At 40.7% G+C, this 17,916-nt stretch overlaps 1 protein-coding gene across 2 annotated transcripts in view; it reads left to right on the top strand.

The window, feature by feature from the left end:
• Positions 1-17,219, top strand: part of IMPA2 (inositol monophosphatase 2) — a 52,263-nt gene extending 35,044 nt beyond the window's left edge. For both annotated transcript variants that reach the window (XM_036245748.1, XM_036245747.1), the window contains 4 exons: positions 1,068-1,176; positions 14,696-14,804; positions 15,538-15,689; positions 16,296-17,219. In XM_036245748.1, coding sequence (XP_036101641.1) covers positions 1,068-1,176; positions 14,696-14,804; positions 15,538-15,689; positions 16,296-16,411 — 486 coding nt within the window. In that variant the 3' untranslated portion in view covers positions 16,412-17,219. The remainder of the gene's footprint in view (positions 1-1,067; positions 1,177-14,695; positions 14,805-15,537; positions 15,690-16,295) is intronic.
• Positions 17,220-17,916: the final 697 nt, after the last annotated feature.

Below are 17,916 nucleotides of genomic sequence, written 5' to 3'. Positions count from 1 at the left end.
GTGAGGCCCACACCCTGTGACGGTACCCAGGTGGGCTGGGCTTTTAGTAGAGGGCCCCTGGTCAAGAGCAGCATCCCACCCTTCCTCACTATTCCCACAGGCTCCCCAAGTTTAGTCCAATTCTAGGACTGACCTGTGTCTGGGAAGCCCTTTAAAGCCAGGGTAGAAGAGTGGGGAGGATGGTTGAGTGTTGCTGGAAGGCCATATGCCCCTGGTACGTGCTGCCCGACCCATCTTCCCCGGTGATAAAACCAATTTTTGCAGGTTGGAGAACCCCTTCCATTGTAGTCAAGCTCAGCCTGGGCTGACGGAGACTTTCCTCGGGCATTTGGCCTGGGTCTTTCTTCATTTTCCAAAGGAATGAATACTTGGCTACCCACCGGAGTGAGCACACTTGCTGTTGTTAACCCTGACTAGTGAGAAGTCCGTAGAGGAAAGACACAAAAACACATGGGTGTCAGGCAGCATTTTTTTATTCCTTTTTACCATCCCTGAATGGGAGCTGTGGCCCATGGCCTAGTCACTGGTGTGGCCGCTGATTAGCATTTGCCTGCTCAGGGATGAGTCCCTGTTGGTGAGTCGTGTCTGTTTACCTTGGACTAACCTTGGGTTTCGTGATTCTGTTGGCATTACAGATACATTCTTCATCCTTCACACATCAGCAATTTTGAGGATTACTTTTGGAATATGGTTAGTCACAAGTAGCCTCCCACCATCCCAGGGGGGGAAAAAAAAGCCTTTCTAAAGAATTAAGCTTTTTCAATAACTTTCAGTTACTAATGCTTGATTATGATGTTACGTTTTAATATAGTTTTTTTTTTTTATTTTAGTACATTATTAAATATAGTAATTAATTTAAAAAAAAGAAAGAAAGCTTGCTACCATGCCCAGGTTTAGTTTTGAATCTAGATGCCAATTTTTTAAATTTTCTTTTGAAAATATTTTCTATCGCATTGTTATTGCATGATTCAGAACACTTAGAACACCTTCACCTTTGAATTACTGTGTAATTTTCTTTATCTATTAAGTGAACAGCATTTGTTTTCTGTCCTGCCCCTGCCCTCCAGCTTGAATTTGGAGTGATTTACCACTGCACAGAGGAGCGACTGTACACCGGCCGGCGGGGCCGGGGCGCCTTCTGCAATGGCCAGCGGCTGCAGGTCTCCGGGGAGACAGGTGGGGCTCCATGTGGTTTGTCTTAGTTCACTTCAGACTGAGAAATGTCAATGGAAAATGCCAGAAATCACCATTCCCCGAGATGGTGGTGGAAATCTCCTGCTGAGAGTTTAATCTCTTCTTAAGGACACTGTGTCCCTGAAGAACTGGAAATCGAGCTAGTCTGTTTCTTGTTTTTGTGAATGTGGCCAGGAGCTTTAAATAGTCTCATTCTGTTTTGTACTCACGTCTTTCATCCTGAATGCTAAAAGAAATCAGTCTTTAGTTATGATTTGGTCTCTAGCAGTCCAATGCCACGGGCAGAATCAGGAGCATCCTGTGGCCTCAGAGCATTCAGGTAAATGTCAGTCATCATGATGTCACCTGGATGATGTCACCCAGGTACAATCTGTGGCTCCCTGGATGTGGATCAACAGTAGCTGGCATCAGTTTCTATGAGAAGTCCTGTACATAAGTGATATTTTCACTCAATGCAGATGTTCCATTGTCATTGGTATTCCTCAAGCAGAACCTCAAGGGCACCCAGTAGCTCTTACAAAGGGACTACATCATACTTAATCTGCATATTACTACGTATCAATAACAGTACGCTGGTTTAGGTGTTTCACTGACTCTTTTTGGCTTTTCTTACTGATTAAACTGGTGACATTTTAGCACTTTGTAGGGCAGATACTGTCAGGGACAAAAAATTGCAAGATAAGAGAAGAGCCTAAGACTAGGAGCAGGCAGATTAGGAGAGGACTTTAAAAGGTCCATAATGGCCAGGCCAATGTGGCTCACTGGTTGAGCATCGACCCAGGCACCAAGAGGTTGCTGGTTCAATTCCCAGTCAGGGTACATACCTGGGTTGTGGGCCCGATCCCCAGTGGGGGGCAGGCAGGAGGTGGCCAGCCGATGTTCTCTCTCATCGATGTTTCTATCTCTGTCTCTCTCCCCCTTCCTCTCTCTCTAAAATCAATTAAAAAAAAAATTTTTTTTAAAAAGGTCCATAATGTCCATGTTTGGGTCTGGAAAAGTAGAAAGCACAGTTCCTGTTGACTTTTCACTTGCATATTCCTGCAGCAGGACATCATAAGGTACCCTTTCCCCCAGTTATTTCATTTACCCACCATGGCTTCAGTTTGTGGTGTCAACGCCTCCTCTGAGCTTCCTCTGCCTTCCTTACTGCCTCCCCTGTCTACCCACTTCCAGCTTCTTTTTAAAAAGTTTCTTTCCTAGTGTCCATTCTCCATTTTTTTCTATTTATTATGCCTTTTATTCCTCCGTGGATGACACCTGTGTGCCTCGATGGCCTCCAAGGCAATGAGAGGACTAAGGTGTGCCCTGCCCTCCAGCAGCTCCTCATCTAGTAAGAAGTAAGGTTCTCCAGCTGTGACCCTAGATGATCCGGGTGAGAGCGTGTCATCCAGGAGCCCTGCATTGTTAATTTCTTATATTTGGGTGTCTGCAACACCAAAGGTGTTGGTCTAGGTGCAGCAGGAGGCATTTGCTGTGGCACAGACTCCTCCTTGCAGTGCCATGACCCCACGAACAGCTGGTCTGTTAGGGTGGTGGCCTGTCGTATGAAGGAGAGGGCAGGGCAAAGGACTGCCTCAGGGAGTCTGAAGAGGCTCCCCATGAGAGTCACAAGCATGCTCAGGGTGAGGGGAAAGGGAAACGGTCACAGGAGGCTGCAGACAGAGGTAGGAGCAGCAGGGCACACTAACCAGTTACTGCTCTAGCCCCAGCCCTGCCCCATTTCTCCCTCTCCCAGAAATGTTTTGTTTGGCTGTGTAACACAATTACAGCCACACATGCCAAGAGGCAACTACTCAAGCTGAATTGTGTAACTCAGTAGTGAGAAAGCATGTTATTAAACACGCTTATGTGAACTTTGCTCTATATTTCATTTGATTATAACATTCAACTCTGTTCACACACACTCGGCTTCCTGGTCTGCTGCCTGCATTGCTCAGTTGTGCATTAAGACTTCACATCTTCAGGGGGTCTCCCAGACCGCTTGCCCAGCACTGGCTCATCCCGCCCATGTGGGCAGGGATGATTTCGCCCGTCATAGGCCCTATTGTCCCAGAGTGTTCATTGCTCACTGTCATAAACCCTCCTTGGCTAGACACAGGTTCCAAAGCTCTTCTGTGATTTTCTTTTAATCCTCACCCAAGGATATTTTTCCATTTATCTTCAGATAGAGTGGGAGGGAGGAATGGAGGGAGAGAGAAAGAAACATTGATGTGAGAGAGACACATCAACTGGTTGTCTCCTGCATGACCCTGACCATGGCCAGGAACCAAACTGCAACAGAGACACATGCCCTTGACCAGAATCAAGCCCATGACTCTTTGGTCCACAGGCCGATGCTCTAACCACTGAGAAAAACCAGCCATGGCTGTTTTTTCTTTTTTTAAATTCTAACTTATAAAGTCCAGTGTGTGTTTCAACCAGTCATTTTCTATTTGATGGGCAACTAGGTTTCTTTGGGGTGATGGAGCGTACTCCTGAGCAGCACAGTCGTTAGGCGTGTGGAGGCCTGGATTCCGGTCCTGATTCTGCCACCTGCTAACACTGTGACTTGTCAGTTAACCTATCCAAACCTAGTCCTCATATATAAAGCGGGGTGACGATGATGAAAACTTTAATGGTTAAATAAAATTATATATGGAAAGCACTCAGCAAATTCCCTGGCATGTAGTACCCAAAAATGAGAGTCATTATCAAAGAAGAAACTTGTCTTCATACAAGATCAATTATAGCCCATTGTTAAAATTAAAAAGCATTTCTGGAGGAAACAGCCATTAAAACACCCACCACCGATCTTTTTACCTGTGCTTTCTTTGCCTTAGCTTTTCCAATTCCTATTAAACCTTTCTGGAATGTCTTCAACTCACAAAAACAAAAACAAACTACACTGGAAAGGGGTAAAGGATTAGATGAGGCCAGAATTTTATTAGTAGCTTTTTCTTCAAATTTTACCAGGCTTTCAAACATGTGCAAAGCAGACAGAAAAAGTGCAATGAGCTCACATTACCCACCACACAACTCCAGTATGGCCAGTTCTGCTTCACCCACACCCCCACCTAACTCCCAGAACCCCAAACAACTCCCTGATACAAATCCCAAATATAATAACACTTTCTAGCCAGTATTTCCCTATGGATCTCTGAAACATACAGGCAAGTTCTTTGAAAAATGTAATCACAATACCAATGTCACACCCCTCCAAAAATTAACAATCATTTCTAAAATCATTAAGTATCCAGTAAGTATTCAAATTTCTACTTGTCTCGCCCTGGCCGGTTTGGTTCAGCGGTTAGAGTGTTGGCCTGTGGTCCTGAGAGACCCGGGTTCGGTTCCCGCTAAGGGCGCGTACCTCGGTTGCAGTTTGTCCCCGGCCCTGGTCGGTTGTGCGAGTGGCAGCCGCTCGATGTATTCCTTTCACATCGATGTTTCTCTCTCTCTCTCTGTTCCTCTCTCTCCCTCCTACTCTACCTGAACAAAAAATGGAAAAATGTCCTCAGGTGAGGATAAAAAAAAAAAAAAATTTCTACTTGTCTCATGTATGGAAAATGACCTTTCAGAACCACAGTCCAGAGTCTAGGGGGCATTGTAGTCCCTGGATCTGTCTTTGTTATGATGCCTTTTCAGTGGATGGAGCAAGGAAATGAATTGTTTTATAATATGAAATTCATCATGAATCCATACTGGTGTTCCCTATTCAAATTTATGACTACAGGGTCTCTTCTTAAGTCTTCTATGTATGTCTCCTCTGGCCCATGCTGAAAACCCTAGTGCACAGTGATACCAGGAATTTAATAATGTCACACAATCCATGTTTGCTTTATCCCACAACACATACATATCAGTTTCAGAATAATAATAGTAACCCTTCTATTAACAACTGATTACATTATTTGGGGAAGATTCTGAAACTGTCCCTATCTCCACATGACAAAATAACATGAGAGTTGTGCTATATTTCCAAAGTAAAAGAAAGAAATTTATGACATAACCATCATTGATGCCTCTTACCAAATTTAAGAGTGAAACTAACTATAAATACTCAAAGAGTTAATGACTAACAACAAATAAAGCTAAAATACTCCTCCCAAAAACAACTTATATTGCTTGTATACTGAAACATATCAAATAAAATGTTGATATTTAGCCCTGGCCAGTTTGGCTCAGCGGTTAGAGCGTCAGCCTGCGGTCCGGAGAGACCCGGGTTTGGTTCCCGCTAAGGGCGCGTACTTCGGTTGCAAGTTTGTCCCCGGCCCTAGTTGGTCGTGCGGGTGGCAGCCACTCGATGTGTCTCTTCACGTCGATGTTTCTCTCTCTCTCTCCCTTTCTCTCTCTCTCCCTCCCACTCTATCTGTACAAAAAATGGAAAAATATCTTCGGGTGAGGATAAAAAAAAAAAAATGTTGATATTTAACAAATTAATTGCCTTTAACATTAACCAATTTATAAACTTTGGAGGAGGGCAGGTTGAGAATGAAGAAGGCCTTTTTATGAACTTTTCCTCACAAAATAGAAGTACAGAATTCCGAGACACACTTGTTTACATATTTATTTTAAAAAATAACAACAACAAATGATTACTAAAAGTAGTTTGAAGAATTTTTTGGTGGTATTTTGTTTTGTCTTTTTGGAATTATTTTTGTCCTTCGTGAATATCCCATAGGGTCTAGGATCAGATCCCTTTTTCCTTAGGTTATGCCACAACTGAAGATAATCACTTAGATACATTTGCTTTACTTTATTTTTAATTTAGAAGAGTGATTTTTGTAAAATTGATTTTATTTTGTAATTATGTAAGAAACAAAAGTACAGGGTACCAAAGTCAAATCTATAAAACAAAATATATTCAAAAATGTTTAGCTTCTATAGATAACTGTTAAAAAATTTAATAGTTTTGCCCTGGCCAGTTTGGCTCAGCGGTTAGAGCGTCGGCCTGCGGTCCGGAGAGACCCGGGTTCAGTTCCCGCTAAGGGCACGTACTTCGGTTGCAGTTTGTCCCCGGCCCTGGTTGGTCGTGCGGGTGGCAGCCACTCGATGTGTCCCTTCACGTCGATGTTTCTGTCTGTCTCTCCCTTCCTCTCCCTCCCTCCCACTCTATCTGTACAAAAAATGGAAAAATATCCTCGGGTGAGGATTAAAAAAAAAAAAAAAAATTTAATAGTTTATTGTTCCATTGTTTATTTTGATATGTTTTTAAAAATAAGCATCTGTGTTGTTTGTCTTATTTCTGTTTCTGTGTAATTTTTGGTATTTAGAAAGGTTTATATTTTTATTTCAATAATTCTCTTTATTTAAAATTTTAAAAATAATATCCTTAGTCCTCTTTTGGGGAGGTTATTACCTATTAATTCCCTGTTATCAGTAATACTAAACTCAGCTTATAATCTTTTCTCCCACTCGGCCAGTGTGGCTCCGTGGATTGAACATCATCTCATGGACTAAGAGGTCCTGGTTCAATTCCCAGCCAGAGCATATGCCTGGGTTGTGGGCTCAATCCCCATTAGGGGTTGTGCAGGAGGCAGCCGATCAATGTTTCTCTCTCACATCAATGTTTCCATCTCTCTCTAAAATATCAATAAAAAAAGAAATAACATATTATAAAAAATAATAATAATAATAATCTCTTGTCCCCACTCTTTATATACTCCAGTATATCATTTAAAAACGATATTCCTTTACTCTCTATAACTATAACACTATAGGTGAGCTTATTCTATTTGTCACATCCTCACCCCGTTTCTTTCCTGTTCTGGATGGTTGTGCTATCAATGCGTTGGCAGAGCAACTAGCCATTATGTGCTGTTACCCTAAAACTGTCATTTCGTATTTAGTCTTGATTCCAAAGATACATGTAGATTTAATACCCACCACTTTATGTTGATGTTTCTCCAATCAATTTGGTTGTGAGTTCATTCACATTTGGTTGTGAGCATTTCTCAAACTTGTTGATCTTAGGGCCAACCCATGCATATTTCTGAAAAAATTATTAGGACCCCCCCCAAAGAGCTTTTGTTTATATAAGTTATAACTACATTTATATATTAGAAATTTGAACAGAAATTTTAAAAATACTTATTAATTAATATTTTAAAATAAATAATTCATCAAATGTTAACATGAATAATATATTTTTATGGAAAATAACCATATTTTCTGAAACAAAAAAAAAATTGTGTGAGAAGAGTGACATTGTTTTAATTTTCTCAAAATCTCTTTAATGTCTGGCTTAATGGAAGACAGCTAGACTCTCCTATCTGCTTCTATATTCAAACTATTATAATATAGTGTTTGTTTGCTTGTTTTCATTTAAAAGTATATTTTGGAGCCTATTGTAATATATTGTTTAGACGTGTGAAGAAAATCTGGCCTTACACATACACACACACACACACACACACACACAAATAGAAAAGACGGGAGAGAGGAATATTTTATTAGACTTTTCAGATAATTGAGGATATTCTTTGATGCTACACAGAAACTCAAGAAATGGTGGTTTCTTCTTGTTTCTAGATTTATTTTAGACAGAGGAAGGAGGGGAGAGAGAGAGAGAGAGAGAATCGATGTGAGAGAGAAATCTATATGAGAGGGAAATATTGACTGTGTCCCGACCAGGGATCAAAACAGAAACCTGGGTATGTGGAATCAAACCCACCACCCTTTGGTGTATGGGATGACACTCCAACCAACTGAGTCACACTGGCCAGGGTTTCTTAAAGGTTAGTTGCATGTGAAATATAATGACATATTAATGAAATTTTTGTGTACTCTGTTACATTGAAATCCATTGGGCTATCTCCTACTTTAAATGGAACTTTTGCTCATGGATGATTTTGTAATATCATGCACTAGTCATGTGAAAAATGTGGGTTCACTGAGATTTTCAGCTCTTCCAAATAGTTTTCATTTATAAATACTTAAAAAGTCATATATATTAATATCACAATTCATCCTTCTCATGAGAAGTGTTCAGGTATTGAGAAGATGTTAGGCCTATAATTGAATTCCATAAGTGGTAACTTTGTCAATTGAAGTGATGGGTTCACTTTTTCATTTTCAAGAAAATATCTTCCAAATACCCATCTCTGAATAACTATAGTTTAAGTTATCTATGCATACTTCCCATCTAATCACATAGAATATTCAAACAACATGTATAGTACTTAGGTTTCAAGATTTAGTACAATTAATAATTTTTACAGCTTTATAATTCTTAAGTAAAATTGACTTTTCTCCCACTATGTAATTGTGGCAAAGAAGACTGCAGTGACTACTAGAACAAATAGGGCCTTGCCTTGCTTTCTCTGCATATCATGCAAATAGTAACACAGTGAAAAATGCAAAGATATCTTAGCATTATTAAAAAATTTGTTTTAACTTCACAGATTCCTAAAAGAAGCTCAGGGACCACACTTTGAGAACTACTCCAACCGATTTCTCAGGAAGGGCTCATGGGAACAATATTCCCGGAGTTTTTACATGTTCATAAGTTTATCAGTGGCCATTATACTTGAAATCCATTTTTCTGGTAGTAAAACACGTGGCTCACATTTTCTTGTGTCGAATGCCTCAACTTGTCTTTGTTATCTTTTAGCATAAGCACATTATTGAAAAGTCTAAAGACAGTTTTTCTTTCCCTTATAAGGGACTTTAGTTTTTAACCTGAATGCTCGAAGGATTTATTTTTCTTTAGAGTATAGTAATTTCAATAAAGTGTTGTTTCTTCTGAGTCCGTTTTCTTAGGTACATGGTATGCCCTTTTAATATGTAATTTCAAGTCCTTTAAAAAAATGCAGCAGAACCCTGCCAGTGTGGCTCAGTGGTTGAGCATTGACTCATGCACCAAGAGGTCACTGGTTTGATTCCTGGTCAGGGCACATGTCCAGGTTGTGGGCCGGTCCCCAGTGGGGGGCATGCAGGAGGTGGCCATGTTCTCTCTCATCGGTGTTTCTATCTCTCTCTCCCTCTCCCTTCCTTTCTCTCTAAAATCAATAAAGAAAAAGAAGTGCAGCAGAGTTTTCTTGAATTATAATTCTTAGTATTTATTTCCTAATTCAATCGCTTATTTGTTTGTCTTCTGGGTCTCTTATTATATGTATGTTGGGTCTTCTCTGCTTACCTTGTCTTTATATCACTTTCTTTTTAATCCTTTTCACCTTTCTCCTCTTTTTCATCTTTATTTTTTGTAAAGCTTGATCGATTGAGTTTATTCATTCTGTATTTCTTTAGTTTAATCTTCTCATCTGAAATGTGTTCTGATTCTAAGTTCTGTCCCCTCTACTTTTTAGTTAGCTGTTCTTTCATATATTCTTTATTTCTTTTTTATTTTAAAAAATTTTATATTTCAATATTGATACGCAATATTATATTCTTTATTTCTTTTACATAAAGCTATTTCTGAACGAATCTTCCTGGCATTCTTTGATTGACTAGAGAGTTGTTTTTCTGCTCCCGATTCTTTTTTCTTATGATACTTGTGTATGGGACTCAGCAATGAATCTTTTTCTTTCTAAACTTGGTGGGGGTGGGGGTTGTTAAAACAGTGTTTTTACTTTCACAGTTCTAGAGCTGCCTCTTTCGTTGTTGTGATGTGTTAAAAAAAAATTGGCCTTGTTCTTAGATTTTTTTTAATCTGTTTCCCTCCTTCACTGTTACCTGGATCTTCTTTTTCCTTTGCCTCTATTATTTTTGTGTAGTGGCTTTGGAATTCACTCTCATACCTGTCTACTCGGGACCTGCCCTACAAGGCCCTGGTTATAAGAGGTCACAAGGCTGGTTGGTTCCCTACCTTCAGACCTTATCCCACAACTCATACCAGGGACCATGAATTGATATGTGCACAGCTCCTTTCACATTGGCCCAAGCTGGTTTCTGGTGAGTGGCTATTGGTGATTTTGAGGTTTTCCTGTTCTCAGGTCCAATAGATGCTCACTTCTTCTCGCTTCCTCCTGATGTCACGATGTTACATGGTCTTATAGCTGCTGGAAGTTTGCTACACCCACTGGGTTTTGCGGTTTGATATATCTTGATAATATAGTTTTTGTTGTTGTTGTTTTGTAAATGATGTCTATAGTTTTATTTTTTACTTTCCTAGTTGTTTTGTCTGTTTTTATCAGAGAGGGTTTGGAGAGGTTAAAATCTAGGTGGTTGTTGCATAGATTTCCATTTCTGTCTTCCCCATTATTCTAAACAGTACTTTGTATTTCCAAATTACTTGTTTGTGTTTTAAAAGTAATTCATTGAGGTGAAGGTCAAATAACATAAAATTAACTATTTTAAAGTGAACAGTGGCAGTGCATTCACAGTGCTGCGCATTTGCATTCTCCAAGGCACTCTCCATGAAGCACTCTCTCCCTACAACACTTCTTTCTACCTCCCCCCAACCACCAGTCTTCATCGCGGTACTTATGTTTCTAATTTAAGTACAGTTAAGTTTTATTTTTATATGAATAGCTTGTAATGGTCTATAAGAAGTCTTGAAAGAATTAGGACATGTTTATAAAACTGCATGCTGGTATAAGTGTTGTTTCAGGAGCTCTCTACATTTAGCAAAACCAACCAATGCCCAGAGGGGATATTTTCCAGGCTTAAGCACAATAGCCTCTTTCTCCATGAGTACATATTTCAATGTATAGACGCAACTTGCTTCTCTTGCCTTTAAGTCATAAAATTTCTCTTAAGACAACAGTACTCTTTGATACCCTGGGTATTTTTAACTTTGCTCAACTAGAAAGTTTTCAGACTGTTGGAAATCATAGACTACTTTTTTTCACCCTAAATAAAATCTGTTTATTGAAAGAGTGTACAAAAATGCCCTACTTCAAAATCTATTAGGTTTTTTTTTTTTATTATTGTGGTAAAATATATAGTACATAATATAAAATTAGCGATTTTAGCCATTTTTAAGTGTGTAATTTAGTGGTATTAATTACATTCACAGTGTTGTGCAACCATTACTATTACCTATTTCCAAACTTTTTATCGCTGCAAATAGAAACTCTGTACCCATTAAGCAATAACTCTCCATTCCCAATACAGATACCCATGATGACACGGAATATTTAATGTTTAAAAAAATTTTTTTTTCCTTAATTGATTTTAGAGAGAGAGAAAGTGAGAGGGAGAGAGAGATAGAAACATCGATGAGAAAGAACATTAATTGGCTGCCTCCTGCATACCCCCCACTGGGGATTTGGCCCACAATGTTGGCATCCTGACCGTGAATCGAACCGGTGACCTCCTGATGCATGGGTCGACATTCAACCACTGAGCCACACTGGCTGGATAAGACATGGAATATTTTTAATTATAAGTATAATTAGCATTTGATTAAAAACTAAAATATTGCCCTGGCCGGTGTGGCTCAGCGGTTAGAGCATTGGCCTGTGGTCCAGAGAGACCCGGGTTTGGTTCCCGCTAAGGGCATGTACCTCAGTTGCAGTCTGTCCCCAGCCCTGGTTGGTCATGCAGGTGGTAGCCACTCGATGTGTCCCTTTCACGTTGATGTTTCTCTCTCTCTCCCTCCCACTCTATCTTAATAAAAAATGGAAAAAATGTCCTCGGGTGAGGATAAAATAAATAAATAAATAAATAAATAAAAAATAAAATATTATGATAAATATTGAATAAGTGGTAATAAAATGCAAGAATCATAGTAGTTATAGATAATTAATCAGGACTAATAATATATGAAGATATTAAGTAAAAGGGACTTGTAATTTTTGCCTTTTTCCTTATTTAGGGCAAAATAAAACAGTAGAAAGTTTTTTGCCTGTAGGTGGCAGTACTCAGACTTCCTTTTTATTCTGTTCTTGATTTCATTTGGGGAAAAAAAATATTAGCAAGATTAGAAAGAATAGATACATTGCAGCTAGAAGAAGAGGATATAGAGATACAGAGATATATTTTCACAAATTTAAAAATGGAAAAAAAACCCTTCTTTCACATATCTCCAGACAAGCTTGAGTTTAAGTCTGGGCCTTACCACTGAAGGGCGACCTGACCTGACCTTATGCAGGTCACTTCTGTAAGCTTGGTCTCCTCCTTGTTTCTCAGCTGTGAAACAAGAACAGTGAGAGAGCCAGTGTGACGGAGGACTGAAAGCATACATGGGAGTGTCTGGAAGGGAGTAGGATGGGAACAATTGCTGTTTGCACAATTTGCTTAATGTCTCTTGTGAAATAGCCTGATGGCACTTATTTTTAAAATCCCTGCTCTTCCTGTACCAGCCCTGCATGGAGGGGTATTTGCTTGTCTAGGCTGACACTTTGGGGGCTTTCCTTTCTATTCATCCTACAGCCAGGCCCTTCCTCTGATAAGGACAGATTGGGCTGGACCTTGGCCTAGAGGAGTAGTCGCATCTTATGAACATGATTAAAAGTGGGTACTTATCTCCCTATGGAAATTGATTGTCTGGCTTTCTAGTTCCTGGGGGAAATCTTTATTGTCTTCTTTAATTATCAAAATCTAAAATATGCACTCTTTCATTCAGAAACCCCACTTCTATTAATCTACCCTGAAAAATAGTTCAACATGACTGCACAAACCTATATAGAAAAAGAGATAACACTGTTTATAATAACAAGAATTGAAAATGTTTTTTGTTGGGGAAGGTTAAACCATTCTTCCATTGGTTAGAATAGCATTCAATTGTTACAAATACGGAAGGATGGAAAAAGTTGTACTCGGTGTATTGTTATATCAAAAGAGCAAGTAACAGAATAACCTGTTAAACTGTTTTTAAAAATTTGGTGTTCACAAACATGGGCTGGTGTGTATGAGATCTGAAGTCAGGTAAAGAAATGAGAAGTGAGAGCAGACAGGAGGCCACTGCTGCTTCACGGCCTTTGAAACTGCTCATCCTACTCCCATGTTTTCCTGGCTGAAATCATGCACAGTCTAATTTCTGTTTTAATTTTAATTTAATGGGAACTCCACAAAGTGTAATATGTTATCATTCAAAGGGGAGTTTTTAGTTAAATATTTATAATTCAGAATTCATCCCCTTCCCCCAAAAATACTGTTGTACATAGTGATTAGATTCTTAGGCTAGCCAACAAAATTCTACTTAACTCAAAAATTGCTCTCATAAATTTAAAAATACTATCAATTTAACAAGCCAACCCAAACAAGAAGACTCTTATTAATGTTTCCTTAATGCCAGTGTTTGAAGGAAAGCATTAATTGCTTCAATAACTATGTATTGAATGTCTACTGTGCCTGGCCTTCTTGATATCTTTTTCTTTAAAAGAAGTCTGTTTTTCCAGGGAAAAGAGCATCTCAGTTTACAGCCTGGGAGTGGGGTAGGAGGTAACCTTTGGCAGGGTTAACTGCATCCTATCCATGGAGATCATGGGGGAAGTGCATTAGCTCAGCCTTAGCGCTAGGCGTGCCTGACGTGCCTGGCGTGCCTGACGAGGAATGATTCAGACCTCCTGAAGGCAGGTAGCTTTGATGTGGAGCCAAGTGGTTTTTCAGAAAGTGTTTAAAGTAAAAAATGAGAGTCTCTGATATAAGAAATTATATATCAGAGGGGGAACTGGGTGTAGATTCTGTCTGAGAGGAGATTGCCTTCTCAGGGTCATCTGGTTCTTCAGTGAGATGACTGCAGATTCGATGTGGGATTGCGCCCACCAAGTGAAATAACTTGTGGAGTACGTGTTCCTTCCACTCCATGAGTGGCTTTGTTCTGTTTTCTGAACATACCTAGTGTGGCTGATCGTGCCTGAGCAACAGACCGAAGAGACGTGACTGAATACATTTGGTTGTGTTTAGGTATATAACCAGGCAAGGACAAGCCGCTTGTGATCCCCACCAGTGAGTCAGGCACAGGAAGGGAGCCCAGTCACGCCCCTCCATGCCCACAGGCCAGCTTCCTGGCATGAGCAGTCCTCCCTGCTATCACAGGAACCATGGGCTCGACGTGAGCGCCTCTCCGCTCTGTGCTGAGGCTGCACAATAACTGCATCAGCCTTTGTGCTGAGGTTACTCCTGAGGACTCCCTTTCCAAAGGCATTATTTAAAAGTTGCTTTCCCCATAGGGATAATGGTATTTCCATCTTTGTGATCCCAGCACTTAGAGAAAAGTTTTTAAAGACAGATTTAATTGATGAGGCATTTTTTTCCTTCAAACATCAAGTGGTCCCAGTTTATTTTTATTTGTGATTGAATGATGGTGATTTTCATAAGACACCACTCTTCAAGTTTTCAAGCTAACACTATTCCTAAAAAAAGAGAGAACTGAAAAATCTCCCTCTGAAATCTGAATAAGAAAGTGGCTTTAAAGGAATGATGATGAAATAGTTGAGTATGAATTTTGTTTCTCTCTGTTACTGTGTCCTTACTTTTCAACATGGCTATTAGAAAAACTTTATAAACCACTCAAAAGATACTTATTCTAGAAGGAATAAGAATCTGATATTTGAAGTTCACTTCAGGGAAAACCCCGACTATTCAGTTAGAACCAAGACTTGATTTTTCTGATTATGGGACATTCTTTCTGTTGCAGATCTTTCAAAGGCCTTGGTTCTAACAGAAATCGGTCCCAAACGTGACCCTGCTACTCTGAAATTGTTCCTGAGCAACATGGAGAGGTTACTCCACGCCAAAGCTCATGGGTATGACTCTTCAGTTCCTGGAACATCCTGGGGCCAAGAAGGAATGTGCCAAACACACAGTCTTGCTACAAACTCCCTGGGGACTGAAAGAGAAAAAGATCCCTGTGACAGGAGCACATGCAGCCTGTGCTGAGGCCCACGGCAGCTACATGGCTGCTGTGTTGTCCAGCATGGGAGTTGACTGGAAACTGACAGGGCTTCCTTTCCGAGCAACTTGGAGAAGCCAAGGGACTGATCTCCAGCCACCCAATCAGCCAATCCTGGGTGTGCATAGAGGCCTTCCTAAATTATCTTCCCCCAGTAAACATTCAGGAAAATAAATCCAAGTCTAACTGAATCCTCTCCATTTCTCGTCCTCCATCTAGGTCTGTGCTTTAGCTACTGGCCACATAAGGTGATTTAAATTTAAGTTGAAGTTCAATAGAGTTAAAAATTGAGTTGTTTAGTTGTGCTAGCCACATTTCAAGTGCCTAACCGCCACAGGTGGCTAGAACTACCACAGTGCAGAATGTTTCCATCGTCTCAGAAGGTTCTATTGGACAGCACTGCACTGCACTCTGGATTTTGAATCTCGAGCTTACTGGTAGACGCCTTCTGGCTCATTTTTAACTACTGGGAATGCTAGCAGCAGGAGAGACTCCTTGGATGAAGCAGTCATGAACACTATTTAAAAGCAGTGTGATTTGTGCATGGTGCTGCTCACCTGTGTATTGTTCTCTTCCCTCTCCTCCAGGGTCCGAGTGATTGGGAGCTCCACCTTGGCACTCTGCCACCTGGCCTCAGGGGCTGCAGATGCCTATTACCAGTTTGGCCTGCACTGCTGGGACCTGGCCGCTGCTACCGTCATCATCAGAGAAGCAGGTGGCATCGTGATGGACACCTCAGGTGAGCCCATCTGACCCCTGGCTTGCCCTCAGTCTGCAGGGGTATGACAGCAGAGACTATACTGAGTAACAGCTCCAGACTGAATGTCCCTTATTTCCTCGGAGTCTCTACTGATCAGAGGGCATTGGAAAAGCAGTGGTCCAGCTCCTTACCACCTTTCCTGCCTTCCCTATGCCTCTAGGCATTAAAACAGACCCTACGGTCAGAATATGTGGCGGGGTAGGAACAATACCATCACTTTACATTTGCATAACATTGGACCGTCTTCTAAGCACACAGTCCAATGAGACTGGCAGAGCAAGCATCATGCTCCCCACAAGTCACTGGAATCTCAGTCCTGAATGTTGCACCTCAAACTACACTCTCCAACACAGCCTCCAGGACAGCATTGGTCTGTGGCTCCTCCACTGCACTCTATCGGGGTGGTGCCAATGCTGAAAGATGTCATCGCTCTCTGACCACACTCATGTCTAGACCACACTGCTTGGTCCAGCCTCAAGCACAGCCTGGGAGATTTGTGTTTCTTGGAATGTGTACATGCTGAGTTGTGATCCAGGACCGTTCTGCCCTCTTTAGTAACCCAGGTGCTCTCTTTTCTGTCCTCAGGAGGACCTCTTGACCTCATGTCTTGCAGAGTGGTTGCTGCGGGCACCCGAGAAATGGCTATGCTCATAGCTCAGGCCTTACAAACAATTAACTATGGACGGGACGATGAGAAGTGAAAAGGAGCAGAGGACAGAGAAATGCGACCCAAGGACTGGTTCTTCCTGGGAATGCTGAGGCGAGCAGCCAGTCCCTGGGGAGGAAGCTGCCTTGAGCAGCCTGTGCTCGCATCAAGTCCCTGCATTCCTAACCACCCCAAGGGGAGGTGTTTTGCTACCGTGTGTGGCTCTGGTTAAATCCACATCTTTCACCAGGATTTGGTGTTTAGTTGATTTCTTTTTTTGATCTCGTATAAGCGTTTCCAGGTTAGTACAGGTTCTTCCATCAGGGCCAAAACCCAAATCTCATGACGTGCATATTGATAATTCAGTCTCGATTTTCTTTTTCCAGAATACAAATCTCAGGTAATGAGGCTTTAGAACTGCTGATAAAATGGACTTGTTCTCAGGCCCTCCCCAGGTATTTCAGAATGCAATAAATAAATATAATGGCGCTATACTTATCTGCTTCCCTTCATAAGTGTGTCACCTGTTTCCCCAAGCAATGTACAATATCCACAGCTGTAGATGCATTTAAGACTCTAATGATGACTATTAGGAGGATAATACTAAGTGTCAGAGGTATTCTCCTTAGCCAGGTTCTCCATGAACCAAACCAGCTGGTATCAAATCAAAGAATGAACCTGATGAGGTATCAACCTGTTTTAGCCAAGTAGCTTGTTTGTTAATATCTTATATTTCAGTTTCTATAGTACCAGGGGTGTTGATCCAGGTACACTCCTCCTTGTTTAGCCAACAAGTATTCTAATGCAATTTTGTTCTCTAAAACAACTTAGCAACAGAGCCTGGGGACTTCCGTTGTGTAGCTGTGGCCTTAGCAGTAGACTCAGCAATGGTTGCCAGAGTTAAGGATAAGTTTCTAATCACACATTTGTTTGTACTAACTCCAAGCCAAGCAAGAAGGGACCATCCAAATGTCGCCTATCTGCTGGTAAACTTCTTTTTGGTCAGTTGTGTAAATTCAAGGGTGTGGACTAATGTTGAGTTTCTGAGGTATTGTGAAGGGACAGTAAATACAGCAAGAACACATCTTTTATTCTCCAGCTATCAAGACAATGAGTTGCCCAAACATAGAGGCCATTGATAAAACCTCCCCATATAAAGGAGTAGCCAGAAGGTGTTTACAGGGCTTCTTCATAAACATTACCTTTTATGGATCCATTGGTTGGTACAGAGGTATTAGTATCATTCAAAAAAGACTCAAATACAGTATTACATATTGAAAGACCACCTAAATGTGCAGGACTGACACTAAGCCTATAAATGGTCTGATTTACACTGTAGAATGTAGGAGAGCAATTCATTTACTTGGAATCCATTGATTGGGTTTCTAGTAGAAGTGAGAAACTCTTTCTGTTTCTATAACATACCAAAGACATATGTGCTATCAGTATAAATGTTTACTGCTTTTTCCTTTGGATATCTGACAAGCCTGAGCAAGGGCTTGTAGTTCCGGTTGAACAGACTGAAGCTGGGGAAAGATTCCCCTTTCTAATAGTTCATAT

This window comes from Molossus molossus, unplaced genomic scaffold (assembly GCF_014108415.1).
Source record: "Molossus molossus isolate mMolMol1 unplaced genomic scaffold, mMolMol1.p scaffold_m16_p_6, whole genome shotgun sequence".
Lineage (NCBI taxonomy): Eukaryota > Metazoa > Chordata > Mammalia > Chiroptera > Molossidae > Molossus > Molossus molossus.
This window is presented reverse-complemented; position numbering and strand designations above follow the sequence as displayed.